We start from the raw sequence: 23,403 nt of genomic DNA, 5'->3' as shown, positions 1-23,403 counted from the left end.
CATAACATTAAAGAGCTTTTGGAGGAGCAAGTGGCAGAGGCTGTGTGTCCCGAACAGCACCATGTTCCATACTTTAGTGCATTGCCTTTGACCAGAAGTAGTGCACTACGTAGGGACTTAGGGTGCCATTTGGGACTCACGGCCAGAGTCAGAGCTCTGCTGCCCTGCTGCAAGGCATATTATACCAGCCATGTCTCAAGAAACTACTTGAGTAAATACCAAGCATGAGGTCCAGCCCATAAACACAGAGGCCCCATATCCTTTCAAGTCTAGACAAAGCAGCACTTCCCCTTATTGGTAAACTAATAAAACGGGCCATAAAGCAATCATTCCCGACATCAAGCGACTGTTTTTGCCCAGGATCCCGTCGTAAACAGGGCGCGGTTCAGATAACTGTGGTGATAATTAACATCGTCAATCATCACAGCAGAATAGAACAGACACTCACCTTCTCACAGACACAGCTCCACACATTCCCTCCTATGCAGCTACTAGCAGGATAGCTAGCTTGTCCCTCTCTCGTCTACACTGAACTTGTCCTACTGTCTTCAACTAGAGCAGACTCTGGTCCAATACCTGTCTGTAGCTTCTTGTCCTACTGTCTTCAGCTAGAGCAGACTCTGGTCCACTACCTGTCTGTAACTTCCTGTCCTACTGTCTTCAACTAGAGCAGACTCAGGTCCACTACCTGTCTGTAGCTTCCTGTCCTACTGTCTTCAACTAGAGCAGACTCTGGTCCAATACCTGTCTGTAGCTTCTTGTCCTACTGTCTTCAGCTAGAGCAGACTCAGGTCCACTACCTGTCTGTAGCTTCCTGTCCTACTGTCTTCAACTAGAGCAGACTCAGGTCCACTACCTGTCTGTAGCTTCCTGTCCTACTGTCTTCAACTAGAGCAGACTCTGGTCCACTACCTGTCTGTAGCTTCCTGTCCTACTGTCTTCAGCTAGAGCAGACTCAGGTCCACTAGCTGTCTGTAGCTTCCTGTCCTACTGTCTTCAACTAGAGCAGACTCAGGTCCACTACCTGTCTGTAGCTTCCTGTCCTACTGTCTTCAGCTAGAGCAGACTCAGGTCCACTACCTGTGGGATAACATATAAGATATTGTAGCTTTTCCCTCCTCTCTGTCCAGCTAGAGTTGCCTACTTACAGATGTAGGATCTTAATTCGATCACTCTTTTGTTACTGAGAATTTTCCTGCACAGCCTGCAGATGAGCTTTATGATTGACATAAATTCACTGAAAACCCGCACTAACACACGATTAGTCTAATTTTGCCCAGCTATTTGCCTAACCACCATTCAAGCAACATTATGGACTAAACGTTTATATTTTTGCTGTGACAATACTGGTCAAATTAAGATCCAACATCTGTAGCTGAGGCTTTTGGCTTCGGTATCTACCTTCACAGTTGTCACCATAGAAACCCTGGATGCAGGTACAGTTGTGGTTCCCAGGGCCGAGGAATTCACAGGTCGAACGGTTCTCACAGCCCTCCCCTTGACAAGACACTGCACGACAGAGGACAAAGATGGCCGTTTTAGGATGCGTCTGGACACAGATTTGTAACAGCCGATGTGGGTTAAATGCCGATACCAGGGCTGCCAGGGCAAGACGGTGTGCGATGCAAAAACAACACACCAATGGGGGAACAGGCAAGTAGCGTACTTTGTAAGAATTGTTTTCAATGTAATAAATAAAAAAGATGAATAAGAAAAGATTCCCTCTCATTTGAGAAATACATAGTTCTTATTATAACAGCTTTTACCTGTTTGATTGTCAGTTTGAGGAGCCAATGAGGAATTCACCTGGACCACCACCAACACCAACTCTATGAAAGAACATTTCAAAAGGCTTCAGGGCTTTCTAGCGGAAAATGTTGAGTCTAATAATTATTCGGGCAAGGAGAAAATGCCTCACATACTACTACTACACCACATCAATATTACACAAAGGGAGCTCTTTCTTTCGTTCTCTCCGTTTTGTGTTGTTGTCGCTCTTTAAAGTGGAGAAAGCCTAGAGCCCAGGCCTCCTCTCTCAACCATTAGCTAACCACACCGTTGCCGAGGCTGTGAAAACAGGCGACGCCTGTAAAAAAAAACTTTTAAAACAAAACCGTCAGGTCACTCTGACATAGAGCTCCTAGCCACGCTCACGGTGCTCCCAAATGGCACCCTCATTTCCTTTCTAGTGCACTACAATGCTCGGGTTATAATAGGAATAGGTTTCCGTTTTGTGACAGAGCCTCACCCATCTCATCCTCCCAGAGTGAGGGTTCGTCAGGGTTTGTTTCTTAACTTGCCCTCTCAGTTGAAGGGGAAAAAAAACATTTAAATCTGTTACAGGAAGCCAAACAGAGAGCAGGAAGTAGAACTTGCCGGCCGCCAATGGTAACATTTTCTATCACGAATCGTTGTTCTTAACATGAGGGGAAATTGAGAGAGAGAGAGAGAGAGGGGAGAGAGAGAGAGAGAGAGGAGAGAGAGAGAGAGAGAGAGAGAGGGGAGAGAGAGAGAGAGAGGAGAGAGGAGAGAGAGAGAGAGAGAGAGAGAGGGGAGAGAGAGAGAGAGAGGAGAGAGAAAGAGGTAAACAGAGAGAGAGAGAGAGAGAGGAGAGAGGGAGAGAGAGGAGAGAGGAGAGAGAGAGAGAGAGAGAGAGAGAGAGAGAGAGAGAGAGAGAGGAGAGAGAGAGAGGAGAGAGAGAGAGAGAGAGAGAGAGAGAGAGGGGAGAGAGAGAGAGAGAGAGAGAGGAGAGAGGAGAGAAAGAGAGAGAGAGAGAGGGGAGAGAGAGAGAGAGAGAGAGGAGAGAGGAGAGAGAGAGAGAGAGGTAAACAGAGAGAGAGAGAGAGGAGAGAGAGAGGTAAACAGAGAGAGAGAGAGGAGAGAGAGAGAGAGAGAGAGAGGAGAGAGAGAGAGAGAGAGAGAGAGAGAGAGAGAGAGAGGGAGGAAGATACACGGTCTAGCTGGTGCTAACTGGCAGGATTAGTCATGATGCGTCCCAAATGCGACCCTATTCTCTATACCAGGGGTTCTCAAACTTTTTTGAAGGGCCAGATACAAATTCATCAGGAGTGCATTACATAAGGAATTATAGAGGCATTTGGGAAGGAGTCTGTTGAATAGTACTTCCTGTTGAAAGAAGGAGAGATGGATCAGTAGCCTCACCTGTTTCACAGTGTGTTCCGGTGAAGGCAACAGGACAGGTGCAGTTGTACCTATTCACCTGGCCGTTACACTGTCCTCCATTCAGGCAGGGCTGGGAAACACACTCGTCCATGTCTGGAATGTAACCGCACAAACACAACAAGAACATCAAGCCTAGTTCATCAATGTGGGGGGGGGGGGGGGGGGGGGGGGATCTAGCCACTTTAATAATGGAAATCATGAATGTAATCAATGTATCACTTAGCCACTTTATATCATGTTTACACACCCTACATTACTCATCTCATATGTATATACTGTGCTCTATACCATCTACTGCATCTTGCCTCTGCTGTTCTGTACCATCACTCATTCATATATCTTTATGTACATATTCTTCATCCCTTTACACGTGTGTGTGTATAAGGTAGTTGTTGTGGAATTGTTAGATTACTTGTTAGATATTACTGTGTGGTCGGAACTAGAAGCACAAGCATTTCGCTGCACTCGCATTAACATCTGCTAACCGTGTGTACGTGATCAATACAATTTGATTTGATTTGATTTGACATGGAATAGGGAAGGGAACAATGACACTAGCTCCAAGGTGCACGAATTGAAGAGAAAACTGAAGTCAAGAGGGAGACAAGAGGGAGTCAAGAGGAGGTCAAGAGGGAGTCAAGAGGAGGTCAAGAGGGAGTCAAGAGGGAGTCAAGAGGAGGTCAATAGGGAGTCAAGAGGAGGTCAAGAGGGAGTCAAGAGGGAGTCAAGAGGGAGTCAAGACGAAGTCAAGAGGGAGTCAAGACGAAGTCAAGAGGGAGTCAAGAGGAGGTCAATAGGGAGTCAAGAGGAGGTCAAGAGGAGGTCAAGAGGAGGTCAAGAGGGAGTCAAGAGGGAGTCAAGAGGGAGTCAAGAGGAGGTCAAGAGGGAGTCAAGAGGGAGTCAAGAGGAAGTCAAGAGGAGGTCAAGAGGGAGTCAAGAGGGAGTCAAGAGGGAGTCAAGAGGGAGTCAAGAGGAGGTCAATAGGGAGTCAAGAGGGAGTCAAGAGGAGGTCAAGAGGGAGTCAAGAGGGAGTCAAGAGGGAGTCAAGAGGGAGTCAAGAGGAGGTCAATAGGGGGTCAAGAGGGAGTCAAGAGGAGGTCAAGAGGGAGTCAAGAGGGAGTCAAGAGGGAGTCAAGACGAAGTCAAGAGGGAGTCAAGAGGAGGTCAAGAGGGAGTCAAGAGGGAGTCAAGAGGGAGTCAAGAGGAGGTCAAGAGGAGGTCAAGATGGAGTCAAGAGGGAGTCAAGAGGGAGTCAAGAGGGAGTCAAGAGGAGGTCAATAGGGAGTCAAGACGAAGTCAAGAGGAGGTCAAGAGCGAGTCAAGAGGGAGTCAAGAGGGAGTCAAGATGAAGTCAAGAGGAGGTCAATAGGGAGTCAAGAGGGAGTCAAGAGGGAGTCAAGAGGAGGTCAATAGGGAGTCAAGAGGGAGTCAAGAGGAGATCAAGAGGGAGTCAAGAGGGAGTCCAGAGGGAGTCAAGACGAAGTCAAGAGGGAGTCAAGAGGGAGTAAAGACGAAGTCAATAGGGAGTCAAGAGGGAGTCAAGAGGAGGTCAAGAGGGAGTCAAGAGGGAGTCAAGATGAAGTCAAGAGGAGGTCAAGAGGGAGTCAAGAGGAGGTCAAGAGGGAGTCAAGAGGAGGTCAAGAGGGAGTCAAGAGGAGGTCAAGAGGGAGTCAAGAGGAGGTCAAGAGGGAGTCAAGAGGGAGTCAAGACGAAGTCAAGAGGAGGTCAATAGGGAGTCAAGAGGGAGTCAAGAGGGAGTCAAGAGGAGGTCAATAGGGAGTCAAGAGGGAGTCAAGAGGAGGTCAAGAGGGAGTCAAGAGGGAGTCAAGAGGGAGTCAAGACGAAGTCAAGAGGGAGTCAAGAGGGAGTCAAGAGGGAGTCAAGAGGAATCAATAGGGAGTCAAGAGGGAGTCAAGAGGAGGTCAAGAGGGAGTCAAGAGGGAGTCAAGAGGGAGTCAAGAGGGAGTCAAGAGGGAGTCAAGAGGGAGTCAAGACGAAGTCAAGAGGGAGTCAAGAGGGAGTAAAGACGAAGTCAATAGGGAGTCAAGAGGGAGTAAAGACGAAGTCAATAGGGAGTCAAGAGGGAGTCAAGAGGGAGTCAAGAGGAGGTCAATAGGGAGTCAAGAGGGAGTCAAGAGGAGGTCAAGAGGGAGTCAAGAGGAGGTCAAGAGGGAGTCAAGAGGAGGTCAAGAGGAGGTCAAGAGGGAGTCAAGAGGGAGTCAAGAGGGAGTCAAGAGGGAGTCAAGAGGGCAATTCAGAAACTATTGAAGGTGGAAGTTGATATACTGTAAATGGGATTTGGAATAGACACATTTTCTAGATACTAATATCCGGTCAAAGGAACCTCTCCTATTCATCTTTGTTCAGTGGAATGGCATAGTGCTTTATTGTCTGTGTGTTGATCTCCTAAAAAGCAGAGCTGGATTCGGGAACTTCTTTTACTTACCAGCTGTCTGGTATTAAGGTACAATTTGCTCCCATGTAGAAACAATAGATCGTTAAATGTACAACAGGATATAATAGTATTATATAGTATTATATAGTATTATACAGCACTGTACAGTATTATATAGTACTATATAATATTATATAGTATTATAGAGTACTGTACAGTATAACATGTAGATTATAATATGTACATTATCTAATACAGGATCTAATATGTACAGGATCTAATACAGGATCTAATACAGGATCTAATACAGGATCTAATATATACAGGATCTAATACAGGATCTAATACAGGATCTAATACAGGATCTAATACAGGATCTAATATGTACAGGATCTAATACAGGATCTAATACAGGATCTAATACAGGATCTAACATATACAGGATCTAATACAGGGTCTAATACAGGATCTAATACAGGATCTAATACAGGATCTAATACAGGATCTAATATGTACAGGATCTAATACAGGATCTAATACAGGATCTAATATGTACAGGATCTAATACAGGATCTAACATATACAGGATCTAATACAGGATCTAATACAGGATCTAATATGTACAGGATCTAATACAGGATCTAATACAGGATCAAACACAGGATCGAATACAAGATCTAATACAGGATCTAATACAGGATCTAATACAGGATCAAATACAGGATCTAATGTGTACAGGATCTAATACAGGATCTAATATGTACAGGATCTAATACAGGATCTAATATGTACAGGATCTAATACAGGATCTAACATATACAGGATCTAATACAGGATCTAATACAGGATCTAATATGTACAGGATCTAATACAGGATCTAATACAGGATCAAACACAGGATCGAATACAAGATCTAATACAGGATCTAATACAGGATCTAATACAGGATCAAATACAGGATCTAATGTGTACAGGATCTAATACAGGATCTAATATGTACAGGATCTAATACAGGATCTAATATGTACAGGATCTAATACAGGATCTAATACAGGATCTAATATGTACAGGATCTAATACAGGATCTAATATGTACAGGATCTAATACAGGATCTAATATGTACAGGATCTAATACAGGATCTAATATGTACAGGATCTAATACAGGATCTAATATGTACAGGATCTAATACAGGATCTAATACAGGATCTAATATGTACAGGATCTAATACAGGATCTAATATGTACAGGATCTAATACAGGATCTAATATGTACAGGATCTAATACAGGATCTAATATGTACAGGATCTAATACAGGATCTAATACAGGATCTAATATGTACAGGATCTAATACAGGATCTAATATGTACAGGATCTAATACAGGATCTAATATGTACAGGATCTAATACAGGATCTAATATGTACAGGATCTAATACAGGATCTAATATGTACAGGATCTAATACAGGATCTAATATGTACAGGATCTAATACAGGATCTAATACAGGATCTAATATGTACAGGACAACAGTTCTTGTTTCATCAATAACCCCTAATTTAGTGAAAGACCAGGATGTTACACCGGGCTGGCACCCTATTCCCTACATAGTGCACTACTTTTGAATATAGCCCATAGGAAGGTAGTGACCTTGTTTCCTGGTCTGTGCAGTACATAGGGAATAGGGTGCCATTTGGGACACATTTCAGAAAACCAGGTCAAGGCACTCCCCAACTGGTACAGGAAGGAGGAGCAGAGAGGGAGGGGAGGGGGGACAGGGAGGAGCAGCAGGGATGGAGGGGAGGTGGGACAGGGAGACAGCAGGGATGGAGGGGAGGGGGGACAGGGAGACAGCAGAGAGGGAGGGGAGGGGGGACAGGGAGACAGCAGAGAGGGAGGGGAGGGGGGACAGGGAGACAGCAGAGAGGGAGGGGAGGGGGGACAGGGAGACAGCAGAGAGGGAGGGGACGGGGGACAGGGAGACAGCAGAGAGGGAGGGGAGGGGGGACAGGGAGACAGCAGAGAGGGAGGGGAGGGGGACAGGGAGACAGCAGAGAGGGAGGGGAGGGGGGACAGGGAGACAGCAGAGAGGGAGGGGAGGGGGGACAGGGAGACAGCAGAGAGGGAGGGGAGGGGGGACAGGGAGACAGCAGAGAGGGAGGGGAGGGGGGACAGGGAGGAGCAGCAGGGATGGAGGGGAGGGGGGACAGGGAGACAGCAGAGAGGGAGGGGAGGGGGGACAGGGAGGAGCAGCAGGGATGGAGGGGAGGGGGGACAGGGAGACAGCAGAGAGGGAGGGGAGGGGGGACAGGGAGGAGCAGCAGGGATGGAGGGGAGGGGGGACAGGGAGACAGCAGAGAGGGAGGGGAGGGGGACAGGGAGACATTAGTGATGGAGGGGAGGGGAGGGGGGAGAAGAGAGGAGAGGGGGACAGTGAAGGACAGAGAGGAAAAAAAGAGTTGGACATTTGAAGACAGCTCTGAGTTCAGTAAAGTTCTGTAGGTCCATACACTCTGTGACCCCCAGAGAGAACGACCAGATATACATCCAATGTGTTTGCAGCTGAACAGTCTCCTCGCTAGAAGATATCAATCAGACCACACAGGTTGGCTTCATGGAAACTCTCTCTGGATGAAGTAACATCTGCCAGACTGATGAGATGTAATGTAGAGAGCAGAGAGCGTTTCCTCTGGGGAGAGAGATGCCTATCCCCTAAACCTGACCCCCTCCCCGTTGACTCACCATCCCCTAAACCTGACCCCCTCCCAGGACCCCTGTTGACTCACCATCCCCTACACCTGACCCCACCCCTCTCAGGACCCCTGTTGACTCACCATCCCCTACACCTGACCCCCCCTCCCAGGATCCCTGTTGACTCACCATCCCCTACACCTGACCCGCCCCCCCCCCCCTCCCAGGACCCCTGTTGACTCACCATCCCCTACACCTGACCCCCCCCTCCCAGGACCCCTGTTGACTCACCATCCCCTACACCTGACCCCCCCCTCCCAGGACCCCTGTTGACTCACCACCCCCTACACATGACCCCCCCCCCCCCCTCCCAGGACCCCTGTTAACTCACCTGTCTCACACAGAGTCCCAGAGTAGCCACTCTCACACACACAGGTGAAGCTGTCGACACCTGGCACACACAGCGCTCCGTTGAGGCAGGGTCTGTCTTTACACTCGTCAATGTCTGCAGGCAGAATCACACACACACACACACACACACACACACACACACACACACACACACACACACACACACACACACACACACACACACACACACACACACACACACACACACACACACACACACACACACAGGATATTTACTCAGCTGATTAATATATCCGCCACGCCTCTCCCCTCACACTGAAAATATGCGCTGCTGGCTGTGAATGTTATTAGAGAAGATATGTCTCCACAGGAATGAGGAGAGGCAGCAAGTCAGCAGGCAGGGAGGGGAGAGGGGTCAGGGAGGAGCAGAGAGAGGGAGGGGAGGGGGGTCAGGGAGACAGCAGAGAGGGAGGGGAGGGGGGACAGGGAGGAGCAGAGAGAGGGAGGGGAGGGGGGTCAGGGAGGAGCAGAGAGAGGGAGGGGAGGGGGGTCAGGGAGGAGCAGAGAGAGGGAGGGGAAGGGTGTCAGGGAGGAGCAGAGAGAGGGAAGGGAGGGGGGTCAGGGAGGAGCAGAGAGAGGGAGGGGAGGGGGGTCAGGGAGGAGCAGAGAGAGGGAGGGGAGGGGGTCAGGGAGACAGCAGAGAGGGAGGGGAGGGGGGACAGGGAGGAGCAGAGAGAGGGAGGGGAGGGGGGTCAAGGAGGAGCAGAGAGAGGGAGGGGAGGGGGGTCAGGGAGGAGCAGAGAGAGGGAGGGGAGGGGGGACAGGGAGGGATGGGAGGGGGGACAGGGAGTGGGGAGAAGAGAGGGAGAACTGGGGGGAGAGGGGAGAAGAGAGGGAGAACTGGGGGGAGAGGGGAGCAGAGAGGAAGGGGAGGGGAGGGGGGACAGGGAGGAGCAGCAGGGATGGAGGGGAGGGGGGACAGGGAGAGGGGAAAAGAGAGGGAGAACTGGGGGGAGAGGGGAGAAGAGAGGGAGAACTGGGGGGAGAGGGGAGAAGAGAGGGAGAACTGGGGGGAGAGGGGAGAAGAGAGGGAGAACTGGGGGGAGAGGGGAGAAGAGATGAGAGGGGGACAGTGGACAGAGAGGAAAGAGGAGTTGGACACAGCTGTAAAGGAGCTGAAATTCAGGCTCAAAGTAATAGAATAGATCAAGTAAATCATTTTGGTTTGTGCATTATCAGATTAACATATAATTCGCCAAGAAAGTATGTGATGCAGAACAGGAGTATGGGATAGATGGTGTTGTATTGCGTAAAAATCAAGCAAGTAGGAGTGAGAAGTAGATAGAGTAAGAAGGGAGAGTTCAGAAAAGAGGTGGTTAGATGGTTAGAGGTGGTTAGGTAGTTAGAGGTGGTTAGGTGGTTAGAGGTGGATAGGTCGTTAGAGGTGGTTAGAGATGGTTAGAGGTGGTTAGAGATGGTTAGAGGTGGTTAGATGGTGGTTAGATGGTTAGATGGTTAGAGGTGGTTAGAGATGGTTAGAGGTGGTTAGAGGTGGTTAGATGGTTAGAGGTGGTTAGAGATGGTTAGAGGTGGTTAGACGTGGTTAGAGGTAGTTAGGTCGTTAGAGGTGGTTAGATGGTTAGAGGTGGTTAGAGATGGTTAGGTTGTTAGAGGTGGTTAGATGGTTAGATGGTTAGAGGTGGTTAGATGGTTAGAGGTGGTTAGAGGTGGTTAGATGGTTAGAGGTGGTTAGAGATGGTTAGAGGTGGTTAGACGTGGTTAGATGGTTAGAGGTGGTTAGAGATGGTTAGAGGTGGTTAGACGTGGTTAGAGGTAGTTAGGTCGTTAGAGGTGGTTAGGTAGTTAGAGGTGGTTAGATGGTTAGATGGTTAGAGGTGGTTAGATGGTTAGATGGTTAGAGGTGGTTAGATGGTTAGATGGTTAGAGGTGGTTAGGTGGTTGGAGGTGGTTAGAGGTGGTTAGAGGTGGTTAGGTTGTTAGAGGTGGTTAGGTGGTTAGAGGTGGTTAGAGATGGTTAGGTTGTTAGAGGTGGTTAGGTGGTTAGAGGTGGTTAGATGGTTAGATGGTTAGAGGTGGTTAGAGGTGGTTAAGTGGTTAGATGGTTAGAGGTGGTAAGATGGTTAGATGGTTAGAGGTGGTTAGACGGTTAGAAGTGGTTAGGTGGTTAGATGTGGTTAGATGGTTAGATGGTTAGAGGAGGTTAGATGGTTAGAGGTGGTTAGAGGTGGTTAGGTGGTTAGAGGTGGTTAGATGGTTAGAGGTGGTTAGGTGGTTAGAGGTGGTTAGGTGGTTAGAGGTGGTTAGAAGTGGTTAGAGGTGGTTAAGTGGTTAGATGGTTAGAGGTGGTTAGATGGTTAGATGGTTAGAGGTGGTTAGAGGTGGTTAGATGGTTAGAGGTGGTTAGATGGTTAGATGGTTAGAGGTGGTTAGGTGGTTAGAGGTGGTTAGAGGTGGTTAGAGGTGGTTAGGTTGTTAGAGGTGGTTAGGTGGTTAGAGGTGGTTAGAGGTGGTTAGGTTGTTAGAGGTGGTTAGGTGGTTAGAGGTGGTTAGATGGTTAGATGGTTAGAGGTGATTAGAGGTGGTTAAGTGGTTAGATGGTTAGAGGTGGTTAGATGGTTAGATGGTTAGAGGTGGTTAGACAGTTAGAAGTGGTTAGGTGGTTAGATGTGGTTAGATGGTTAGAGGTGGTTAGATGGTTAGAGGAGGTTAGATGGTTAGAGGTGGTTAGAGGTGGTTAGGTGGTTAGAGGTGGTTAGATGGTTAGAGGTGGTTAGGTGGTTAGAGGTGGTTAGGTGGTTAGAGGTGGTTAGATGTGGTTAGAAGTGGTTAGGTGGTTAGATGGTTAGAGGTGGTTAGAGGTGATTAGATGGTTAGAGGTGGTTAGAGGTGGTTTGATGGTTAGAGGTGGTTAGATGGTTAGAGGAGGTTAGATGGTTAGAGGTGGTTAGGTGGTTAGAGGTGGTTAGATGGTTAGAGGTGGTTAGGTGGTTAGAGGTGGTTAGGTGGTTAGAGGAGGTTAGAAGTGGTTAGAGGTGTTTAGGTGGTTAGATGGTGGTTAGATGGTCAGAAGTGGTTAGATGGATAGAAGTGGTTAGAGGTGGTTAGATGGTTAGAGGTGGTTAGAAGTGGTTAGATGGTGGTTAGATGGTTAGATGGTTAGAGGTGGTTAGATGGTTAGAGGTGGTTAGGTGGTTAGAGGTGGTTAGGGGGTTAGAGGTGGTTAGGTGGTTAGATGGTGGTTAGATGGTCAGAGGTGGTTAGATGGTTAGAAATGGTTAGAGGTGGTTAGATGGTGGTTAGATGGTGGTTAGATGGTTAGAGGTGGTTAGAAGTGGTTAGATGGTGGTTAGATGGTTAGATGGTTAGAGGTGGTTAGATGGTTAGAGGTGGTTAGATGGTTAGAGGTGGTTAGAGGTGGTTAGATGGTTAGAGGTGGTTAGATGGTTAGAGGTGGTTAGATGGTTAGAGGTGGTTAGAGGTGGTTAGATGGTTAGAGGTGGTTAGAGGTGGTTAGATGGTTAGAGGTGGTTAGAGGTGGTTAGATGGTAAGAGGTGGTTAGAGGTGGTTAGATGGTTAGATGTGGTTAGATGGTGGTTAGATGGTTAGATGGTTAGAGGTGGTTAGATGGTTAGGTGTGAAGGTAGAGTGGGTACTGTACCTGTTTGGCAGACTGTCCCTGTAAACCCAGGTGGACACTGGCAGGTGAACCCGTTAACCTGGTCTGAGCAGGTACCTCCGTTCTGACAGGGGTAGGACGAACACTCCTCTACATCTACACACACACACACACACACACACACACACACACACACACACACACACACACACACACACACACACACACACACACACACACACACACACACACACACACACACACACACACACACACACACACACACACATACAGAGAGAAAGTGAGAGAGAGAGAGAGTCATGAGGGCAGACTCTCCAGTCAACACATACAAGGCTGAACTGGGGGGAGAGGGGAGAAGAGAGGGAGAACTGGGGGGAGAGGGGAGAAGAGAGGGAGAACTGCGGGGAGAGGGGAGAAGAGAGGGAGAACTGGGGGGAGAGGGGAGAAGAGAGGGAGAACTGGGGGGAGAGGGGAGAAGAGAGGGAGAACTGGGGGGAGAGGGGAGAAGAGAGGAGAGGGGGACAGTGGACAGAGAGGAAAGAGGAGTTGGACACAGCTGTAAAGGAGCTGAAATTCAGACTCAAAGTAATAGAATAGATCAAGTAAATCATTTTGGTTTGTGCATTATCAGATTAACATATAATTCGCCAAGAAAGTATGTGATGCAGAACAGGAGTATGGGATAGATGGTGTGTATTGCGTAAAAATCAAGCAAGTAGGAGGGAGAAGTAGATAGAGTAAGAAGGGAGAGTTCAGAAAAGAGGTGGTTAGAGGTAGTTAGATGGTTAGAGGTGGTTAGAGGTGGTTAAAGGTGGTTAGATGGTTAGAGGTGGTTAGATGGTTAGAGGTAGTTAGATGGTTAGAGGTGGTTAGAGGTGGTTAGAGGTGGTTAGATGGTTAGAGGTGGTTAGAGGTGGTTAGAGGTGGTTAGGTAGTTAGAGGTGGTTAGGTGGTTAGAGGTGGATAGGTCGTTAGAGGTGGTTAGAGATGGTTAGAGGTGGTTAGAGGTGGTTAGATGGTTAGAGGTGGTTAGAGATGGTTAGAGGTGGTTAGAGGAGGTTAGAGGTAGTTAGGTCGTTAGAGGTGGTTAGATGGTTAGAGGTGGTTAAATGGTTAGATGGTTAGAGGTGGTTAGGTGGTTAGAGGTGGTTAGAGGTGGTTAGGTGGTTAGAGGTGGTTAGGTGGTTAGAGGTGGTTAGATGGTTAGATGGTTAGAGGTGGTTAGAGGTGGTTAGATGGTTAGATGGTTAGAGGTGGTTAGATGGTTAGATGGTTAGAGGTGGTTAGGTGGTTAGAGGTGGTTAGGTGGTTAGATGTGGTTAGGTGGTTAGAGGTGGTTAGGTGGTTAGAGGTGGTTAGGTGGTTAGAAGTGGTTAGGTGGTTAGATGTGGTTAGGTGGTTAGAGGTGGTTAGAGGTGGTTAGGTGGTTAGATGGTTAGAGGTGGTTAGAAGTGGTTAGGTGGTTAGATGTGGTTAGGTGGTTAGAGGTGGTTAGGTGGTTAGAGGTGTTAGATGGTTAGGTGGTTAGAGGTGGTTAGGTGGTTAGAGGTGGTTAGATGGTTAGATGGTTAAAGGTGGTTAGATGGTGGTTATGTGGTTAGATGGTGGTTAGATGGTTAGAGGTGGTTAGATGGTGGTTTGATGGTTAGATGGTGGTTAGATGGTTAGAGGTGGTTAGATGGTGGTTAGATGGTTAGATGGTGGTTAGATGGTTAGAGGTGGTTAGATGGTGGTTAGATGGTGGTTAGATGGTTAGAGGTGGTTAGATGGTTAGATGGTTAGGTGTGAAGGTAGAGTGGGTACTGTACCTGTTTGGCAGACTGTCCCTGTAAACCCAGGTGGACACTGGCAGGTGAACCCGTTAACCTGGTCTGAGCAGGTACCTCCGTTCTGACAGGGGTAGGACGAACACTCCTCTACATCTACACACACACACACACACACACACACACACACACACACACACACACACACACACACACACACACACACACACACACACACACACACACACACACACACACACACACACACACACACACACACACACACACACACACACACACACACACACATTCAGAGAGAAAGTGAGAGAGAGAGAGAGAGAGAGAGAGAGAGAGAGTCATGAGAGCAGACTCTCCAGTCAACACATACAAGGCTGAAAAAAACACGGCTGAATTAGTAGAATTGTCCAAGAGGAGTTTTGCAGAGAGACCTGACAGGAGGAGTGTTGCAGAGAGACCTGACAGGAGGAGTGTTGCAGAGAGACCTGACAGGAGGAGTGTTGCAGAGAGACCTGACAGGAGGAGTGTTGCAGAGAGACCTGGTAGGAGGAGTGTTGCAGAGAGACCTGACAGGAGGAGTGTTGCAGAGAGACCTGGTAGGAGGAGTGTTGCAGAGAGACCTGACAGGAGGAGCAGAGAGACCTGACAGGAGGAGTGTTGCAGAGAGACCTGGTAGGAGGAGTGTTGCAGAGAGACCTGACAGGAGGAGTGTTGCAGAGAGACCTGACAGGAGGAGTGTTGCAGAGAGACCTGACAGGAGGAGTGTTGCAGAGAGACCTGACAGGAGGAGTGTTGCAGAGAGACCTGACAGGAGGAGTGTTGCAGAGAGACCTGACAGGAGGAGTGTTGCAGAGAGACCTGACAGGAGGAGTGTTGCAGAGAGACCTGACAGGAGGAGTGTTGCAGAGAGACCTGACAGGAGGAGTGTTGCAGAGAGACCTGACAGGAGGAGTGTTGCAGAGAGACCTGGTAGGAGGAGTGTTGCAGAGAGACCTGACAGGAGGAGTGTTGCAGAGAGACCTGACAGGAGGAGTGTTACAGAGAGACCTGACAGGAGGAGTGTTGCAGAGAGACCTGGTAGGAGGAGTGTTGCAGAGAGACCTGACAGGAGGAGTGTTGCAGAGAGACCTGGTAGGAGGAGTGTTGCAGAGAGACCTGACAGGAGGAGTGTTACAGAGAGACCTGACAGGAGGAGTGTTGCAGAGAAACCTGACAGGAGGAGTGTTACAGAGAGACCTGACAGGAGGAGTGTTGCAGAGAGACCTGACAGGAGGAGTGTTGCAGAGAGACCTGACAGGAGGAGTGTTGCAGAGAGACCTGGTAGGAGGAGTGTTGCAGAGAGACCTGGTAGGAGGAGTGTTGCAGAGAGACCTGGTAGGAGGAGTGTTGCAGAGAGACCTGACAGGAGGAGTGTTGCAGAGAGACCTGACAGGAGGAGTGTTGCAGAGAGACCTGGTAGGAGGAGTGTTGCAGAGAGACCTGACAGGAGGAGTGTTACAGAGAGACCTGACAGGAGGAGTGTTGCAGAGAGACCTGACAGGAGGAGTGTTGCAGAGAGACCTGACAGGAGGAGTGTTGCAGAGAGACCTGGTAGGAGGAGTGTTGCAGAGAGACCTGGCAGGAGGAGCAGAGAGACCTGACAGGAGGAGTGTTGCAGAGAGACCTGACAGGAGGAGTGTTGCAGAGAGACCTGGCAGGAGGAGCAGAGAGACCTGACAGGAGGAGTGTTGCAGAGAGACCTGGTAGGAGGAGTGTTGCAGAGAGACCTGACAGGAGGAGTGTTGCAGAGAGACCTGACAGGAGGAGTGTTGCAGAGAGACCTGGTAGGAGGAGTGTTGCAGAGAGACCTGACAGGAGGAGTGTTGCAGAGAGACCTGACAGGAGGAGTGTTGCAGAGAGACCTGACAGGAGGAGTGTTGCAGAGAGACCTGGCAGGAGGAGTGTTGCAGAGAGACCTGGCAGGAGGAGTGTTGCAGAGAGACCTGACAGGAGGAGTGTTGCAGAGAGACCTGACAGGAGGAGTGTTGCAGAGAGACCTGACAGGAGGAGTGTTGCAGAGAGACCTGACAGGAGGAGTGTTGCAGAGAGACCTGGCAGGAGGAGTGTTGCAGAGAGACCTGACAGGAGGAGTGTTGCAGAGAGACCTGACAGGAGGAGTGTTGCAGAGAGACCTGACAGGAGGAGTGTTACAGAGAGACCTGACAGGAGGAGTGTTGCAGAGAGACCTGACAGGAGGAGTGTTGCAGAGAGACCTGGTAGGAGGAGTGTTGCAGAGAGACCTGACAGGAGGAGTGTTGCAGAGAGACCTGGTAGGAGGAGTGTTGCAGAGAGACCTGGTAGGAGGAGTGTTGCAGAGAGACCTGACAGGAGGAGTGTTGCAGAGAGACCTGACAGGAGGAGTGTTGCAGAGAGACCTGACAGGAGGAGTGTTACAGAGAGACCTGACAGGAGGAGTGTTGCAGAGAGACCTGACAGGAGGAGTGTTGCAGAGAGACCTGACAGGAGGAGTGTTGCAGAGAGACCTGACAGGAGGAGTGTTACAGAGAGACCTGACAGGAGGAGTGTTGCAGAGAGACCTGACAGGAGGAGTGTTACAGAGAGACCTGACAGGAGGAGTGTTGCAGAGAGACCTGACAGGAGGAGTGTTACAGAGAGACCTGACAGGAGGAGTGTTGCAGAGAGACCTGACAGGAGGAGTGTTGCAGAGAGACCTGACAGGAGGAGTGTTGCAGAGAGACCTGGCAGGAGGAGTGTTGCAGAGAGACCTGGCAGGAGGAGTGTTGCAGAGAGACCTGACAGGAGGAGCAGAGAGACCTGGCAGGAGGAGTGTTGCAGAGAGACCTGGCAGGAGGAGCAGAGAGACCTGGCAGGAGGAGCAGAGAGACCTGGCAGGAGGAGCAGAGAGACCTGGCAGTGCACTCGTATGCTATCACAAGCACATGTCCCAAAATGAAAAATGTTATCCAGTTGGAAGGTCAGGCGGAACGCAGCTTTGACAAGGTGACTGTCTCTCCTGGCCGAGAATGGAGTAGGACCCCAAATCCCAAATCAACCCCTAGTACCCATCCCCTTCACCCCGGATAAGAGGAGAGAGGAGGAGGGGCGTGTAGCCCTGTCCAGAAACAACCCCTAGCTCCCATCCACAAGATCGTATACTAACCCCTAGATCCTATCCAAGAGATCGTATACTAACCACTAGCTCCTATCCACGAGATCGTATACTAACCCCTAGCTCCTATCCACAAGATCGTATACTAACCCCTAGCTCCTATTCACAAGATCGTATACTAACCCCTAGCTCCTATCCACAAGATCGTATACTAACCCCTAGCTCCTAACCAACGAGATCGTATACTAACCCCTAGCTCCTATCCACGAGATCGTATACTAACCCCTAGCTCCTATCCACGAGATCGTATACTAACCCCTAGCTCCTATCCACGAGATTGTATACTAACCCCTAGCTCCTATCCACGAGATCGTATACTAACCCCTAGCTCCTATCCACGAGAAAAAGGTTAAAGTTCACGGACTGACCTATCTGACACCACCTTCCGGTGAACCCAGCCAGACAGGAGCAGGAGAAAGAAGGATTGCCGGTGATGCAGTCATCAATACAGAGACCTCCATTCAGACAGGGTCGAAGGTGTGGACACACAGATGCTGTGGACGAGAGTTAGTTAGTGAGGAGGAGAGACAGAACGGGTAGTTAGTGAGGAGGAGAGACAGAACAGGTAGTTAGTTAGGAGAGACAGAACAGTTAGTTAGTGAGGAGAGACAAAACATTTAGTTAGTTAGGAGAGACAGAGCAGTTAGTTAGTGAGGAGAGACTGAACAGTTATTTAGTGAGGAGAGACAGAACGGGTAGTTAGTGAGGAGGAGAGACAGAACAGTTAGTTAGTGAGGAGAGACATAACAGTTAGTTAGTGAGGAGAGACAGAACAGTTAGTTAGTGAGGAGAGACAGAACAGTTAGTGAGGAGAGACAGAACAGTTAGTTAGTGAGGAGAGACAGAACAGTTAGTTAATGAGGAGAGACAGAACAGTTAGTTAGTGAGGAGAGACAGAGCAGTTAGTTAGTGAGGAGAGACAGAACAGTTAGTTATTGAGGAGAGACATAACAGTTAGTTATTGAAGAGAAACAGAACAGTTAGTTTTTGAGGAGAGACATAACAGTTAGTTAGTGAGGAGACATAACAGTTAGTTAGTGAGGAGAGACATAACAGTTAGTTAGTTAGGAGAGACATAACAGTTAGTTAGTTAGGAGAGACATAACAGTTAGTTAGTGAGGAGATATTAAACAGTTAGTTAGTGAGGAGGATAGACAGAAAAGTTAGTTAGTGAGGAGAGACATAACAGTTAGTTAGCTGGTGAGGAGAGACTGAACAGTTAGTTAGTTAGTGAAGAGAGACAGAACATTTAGTTAGTGAGGAGAGACAGAACAGTTAGTTAGTTAGTGAGTAGATATTGAACAGTTAGTTAGTTAGTGAGGAGAGACTGAACAGTTCGTTAGTTAGGAGAGACAGAACAGTTAGTTAGTGAAGAGAGACAGAACAATTAGTTAGTTAGGAGAGAAACAACAGTTAGTTAGTGAGGAGAGGCAGAACAGTTAGTTAGTGAGGCGAGGCAGAACGGTTAGTTAGTGTGTTGTAGACAGAATAGTTAGTGAGGAGAGACAGAACAGTTAGTTAGTGAGGGGAGATAACAGCTAGTTAGTTGGGAGAGATAACAGTTAGTTAGTTAGGAGAGACAGAACATTTAGTTAGTGAAGAGAGACATAACATTTAGTTAGTGAGGAGAGACTGAACAGTTAGATAGTGAGGAGAGACTGAACAGTTAGTTAGTTAGTTAGTGAGGAGAGACTGAACAGTTAGTTAGATGGTGAAGAGAGACAGAACAGTTAGTTAGTGAGGAGAGACAGAACATTTAGTTAGTGATGAGAGACATAACAGTTAGTGAGGAGATATTAAACAGTTAGTTGGTGAGGAGAGACAGAACAGTTAGTTAGTGAGGAGACATAACAGTTAGTTAGTGATGAGAGACATAACAGTTAGTGAGGAGATATTAAACAGTTAGTTGGTGAGGAGAGACAGAACAGTTAGTTAGTGAAGAGAGACAGAACAGTTAGTTAGTGAGGAGAGACAGAACAGTTAGTTAGTGAGGAGAGACAGAACAGTTAGTTAGTGAAGAGAGACAGAACATTTAGTTAGTGAGGAGAGACTGAACAGTTAGTTAGATAATGAGGAGAGATATAACAGTTAGTTAGTGAGGAGAGACAGAACAGTTAGTTAGTGAAGAGAGACAGAACAGTTAGATAATGAGGAGAGACTGAACAGTTAGTTTATTAGTGAGGAGAGACAGAACATTTAGTTAGTGAGGAGATATTAAACAGTTAGTTAGACAGTGAGAAGAGACTGAACAGTTAGTTAGTTAGTGAGGAGAGACAGAACAGTTAGTTAGTTAGTGAGGAGAGACAGAACAGTTAGTTAGTTAGTGAGGAGAGACAGAACAGTTAGTTAGTTAGTGAGGAGAGACAGAACAGTTAGTTAGTGAAGAGAGACAGAACATTTAGTAAGTGTGTTGTAGACAGAATAGTTAGTTAGTGAGGAGAGACAGAACAGTTAGTTAGTGAAGAGAGACAGAACAGTTAGTTAGTGAAGAGAGACAGAACAGTTAGTTATTTGAGGAGAGACAGAAGAGTTAGTTAGTGAAGAGAGACAGAACAGTTAGTTAGTGTGTTGTAGACAGAATAGTTAGTTATTGAGGAGAGACAGAACAGTTAGTTAGTGAAGAGAGACAGAACAGTTAGTTAGTGAAGAGAGACAGAACAGTTAGTTAGTGAAGAGAGACAGAACAGTTAGTTAGTGAGGAGAGACAGAACAGTTAGTTAGTGAAGAGAGACATAACAGTTAGTGAGGAGAGACAGAACAGTTAGTTAGTGAAGAGAGACATAACAGTTAGATATTTGAGGAGAGACAGAACAGTTAGTTAGTGAAGAGAGACAGAACAGTTAGTGAGGAGAGACAGAACAGTTAGTTAGTGAAGAGAGACAGAACAGTTAGTTAGTGAAGAGAGACAGAACAGTTAGTGAAGAGAGACAGAACAGTTAGTTAGTGAAGAGAGACATAACAGTTAGTTAGTGAAGAGAGACAGAACAGTTAGTTATTTGAGGAGAGACAGAACAGTTAGTTAGTGAAGAGAGACAGAACAGTTAGTTATTTGAGGAGAGACAGAACAGTTAGTTAGTGAAGAGAGAGAGAACAGTTAGTGAGGAGAGACAGAACAGTTAGTTAGTGAAGAGAGACATAACAGTTAGTTAGTGAAGAGAGACAGAAAAGTTAGTTAGTGAAGAGAGACAGAACAGTTAGTTAGTGAAGAGAGACAGAACATTTAGTTAATTGATGAGAGACATAACAGTTAGTGAGGAGATATTAAACAGTTAGTTGGTGAGGAGAGACAGAACAGTTAGTTAGTGAGGAGACATAACAGTTAGTTAGTGATGAGAGACATAACAGTTAGTGAGGAGATATTAAACAGTTAGTCGGTGAGGAGAGACAGAACAGTTAGTTAGTGAAGAGAGACAGAACAGTTAGTTAGTGAGGAGAGACAGAACAGTTAGTTAGTGAGGAGAGACAGAACAGTTAGTTAGTGAAGAGAGACAGAACATGTAGTTAGTGAGGAGAGACTGAACAGTTAGTTAGATAATGAGGAGAGATATAACAGTTAGTTAGTGAGGAGAGACAGAACAGTTAGTTAGTGAAGAGAGACAGAACAGTTAGATAATGAGGAGAGACTGAACAGTTAGTTTATTAGTGAGGAGAGACAGAACATTTAGTTAGTGAGGAGATATTAAACAGTTAGTTAGACAGTGAGAAGAGACTGAACAGTTAGTTAGTTAGTGAGGAGAGACAGAACAGTTAGTTAGTTAGTGAGGAGAGACAGAACAGTTAGTTAGTTAGTGAGGAGAGACAGAACAGTTAGTTAGTTAGTGAGGAGAGACAGAACAGTTAGTTAGTGAAGAGAGACTGAACATTTAGTAAGTGTGTTGTAGACAGAATAGTTAGTTAGTGAGGAGAGACAGAACAGTTAGTTAGTGAAGAGAGACAGAACAGTTAGTTAGTGAAGAGAGACAGAACAGTTAGTTATTTGAGGAGAGACAGAAGAGTTAGTTAGTGAAGAGAGACAGAACAGTTAGTGAGGAGAGACAGAACAGTTAGTGAGGAGAGACAGAACAGTTAGTTAGTGAAGAGAGACATAACAGTTAGTTAGTGAAGAGAGACAGAAGAGTTAGTTAGTGAAGAGAGACAGAACAGTTAGTTAGTGAAGAGAGACAGAACATTTAGTTAGTGATGAGAGACATAACAGTTAGTGAGGAGATATTAAACAGTTAGTTGGTGAGGAGAGACAGAACAGTTAGTTAGTGAAGAGAGACAGAACAGTTAGTTAGTGAGGAGAGACAGAACAGTTAGTTAGTGAGGAGAGACTGAACAGTTAGGTAGTGAGGAGAGACAGAACATTTAGTTAGTGAGGAGAGACAGAACATTTAGTTAGTGAGGAGAGACAGAACAGTTAGTTAGTGAAGAGAGACGGAACATTTAGTAAGTGTGTTGTAGACAGAATAGTTAGTTAGTGAGGAGAGACAGAACAGTTAGTTAGTGAAGAGAGACAGAACAGTTAGTTAGTGAAGAGAGACAGAACAGTTAGTTAGTGAAGAGAGACAGAACATTTAGTTAGTGAAGAGAGACAGAACAGTTAGTTATTTGAGGAGAGACAGAACAGTTAGTTAGTGAAGAGAGACAGAACAGTTAGTTAGTGTGTTGTAGACAGAATAGTTAGTTAGTGAGGAGAGACAGAACAGTTAGTTAGTGAAGAGAGACAGAACAGTTAGTTAGTGAAGAGAGACAGAACAGTTAGTTAGTGAAGAGAGACAGAACAGTTAGTTAGTGAGGAGAGACAGAACAGTTAGTTAGTGAAGAGAGACATAACAGTTAGTGAGGAGAGACAGAACAGTTAGTTAGTGAAGAGAGACATAACAGTTAGTTATTTGAGGAGAGACAGAACAGTTAGTTAGTGAAGAGAGACAGAACAGTTAGTGAGGAGAGACAGAACAGTTAGTTAGTGAAGAGAGACAGAACAGTTAGTTAGTGAAGAGAGACAGAACAGTTAGTGAGGAGAGACAGAACAGTTAGTTAGTGAAGAGAGACATAACAGTTAGTTAGTGAAGAGAGACAGAACAGTTAGTTATTTGAGGAGAGACAGAACAGTTAGTTAGTGAAGAGAGACAGAACAGTTAGTTATTTGAGGAGAGACAGAACAGTTAGTTAGTGAAGAGAGACAGAACAGTTAGTGAGGGGAGACAGAACAGTTAGTGAGGAGAGACAGAACATTTAGTTAGTGAAGAGAGACATAACAGTTAGTTAGTGAAGAGAGACAGAAGAGTTAGTTAGTGAAGAGAGACAGAACAGTTAGTTAGTGAAGAGAGACAGAACAGTTAGTTAGTGAGGAGATACAGAACAGTTAGTTAGTGAAGAGAGACAGAACAGTTAGTGAGGAGAGACAGAACAGTTAGTGAGGAGAGACAGAACAGTTAGTTAGTGAAGAGAGACAGAATAGTTAGTTAGTGAAGAGAGACAGAAAAGTCAGTTAGTGAGGAGAGACAGAACAGTTAGTTAGTGAGGAGAGACAGAACAGTTAGTTAGTGAAAAGAGACAGAACAGTTAGTTTGTGAGTAGAGACAGAACAGTTGGTTTGTGAGGAGAGACAGAACAGTTAGTTAGTTGGGAGAGATAACAGTTAGTTAGTTAGGAGAGACAGAACAGTAAGTAATTTAGTGACGAGAGACAGAACAGTAGGTTGGTTAGTTAGTTAGTGAGGAGATATTAAACAGTTTGTTAGTGAGGAGAGACTGAACATTTAGTTAGTTAGTGAGGAGAGACAGGACAGTTAGTTATTTAGGAAAGACAGAACAGTTAGTTATTTAGGAAAGACAGAACAGTTAGTTAGTTAGTGAGGATAGACTGAACATTTAGTTAGTTAGTGAGGAGAGACTGAACATTTAGTTAGTTAGTGAGGAGAGAAAGAACAGTTAGTTAGTGAGGAGAGAAAGAACAGTTCGTTATTTAGGAAAGGCAGAACAGTTAGTTAGTGAGGAGAGACAGCACATTTAGTTAGTGAGGAGAGACAGAACAGTTAGTTAGTGAAGAGAGACAGAATAGTTAGTTAGTGAGGACAGACAGAACAATTCGTTAGTTTGGAGAGAAAGAACAGTTAGTTAGTGAGGAGAGACAGAACAGTTAGTTAGTGTGTTGTAGACAGAATA

At 46.7% G+C, this 23,403-nt stretch overlaps 1 protein-coding gene across 4 annotated transcripts in view; it reads right to left on the bottom strand.

Moving 5' to 3' along the window:
* Positions 1–23,403, bottom strand: part of sned1 (sushi, nidogen and EGF-like domains 1) — a 135,521-nt gene that overhangs the window by 65,492 nt on the left and 46,626 nt on the right. The window contains exons 5-11 of one of the 4 annotated variants that reach the window (XM_036978927.1): positions 17,623–17,748; positions 14,110–14,223; positions 12,323–12,436; positions 8,662–8,775; positions 3,163–3,276; positions 1,767–1,829; positions 1,402–1,509 (exon numbers count right to left, since the gene is read on the bottom strand). In XM_036978927.1, the coding sequence (XP_036834822.1) occupies positions 1,402–1,509; positions 1,767–1,829; positions 3,163–3,276; positions 8,662–8,775; positions 12,323–12,436; positions 14,110–14,223; positions 17,623–17,748 (753 nt within the window). The remainder of the gene's footprint in view (positions 1–1,401; positions 1,510–1,766; positions 1,830–3,162; positions 3,277–8,661; positions 8,776–12,322; positions 12,437–14,109; positions 14,224–17,622; positions 17,749–23,403) is intronic. The other 3 variants (XM_036978928.1, XM_036978929.1, XM_036978930.1) reach the window with 3 other exon arrangements.

This window comes from Oncorhynchus mykiss, chromosome 5 (assembly GCF_013265735.2).
Source record: "Oncorhynchus mykiss isolate Arlee chromosome 5, USDA_OmykA_1.1, whole genome shotgun sequence".
Classification (NCBI taxonomy): Eukaryota; Metazoa; Chordata; class Actinopteri; order Salmoniformes; family Salmonidae; genus Oncorhynchus; species Oncorhynchus mykiss.
Note: the sequence above shows the minus strand (reverse complement) of the source record. Positions and strands in the feature narration are given on the sequence as shown.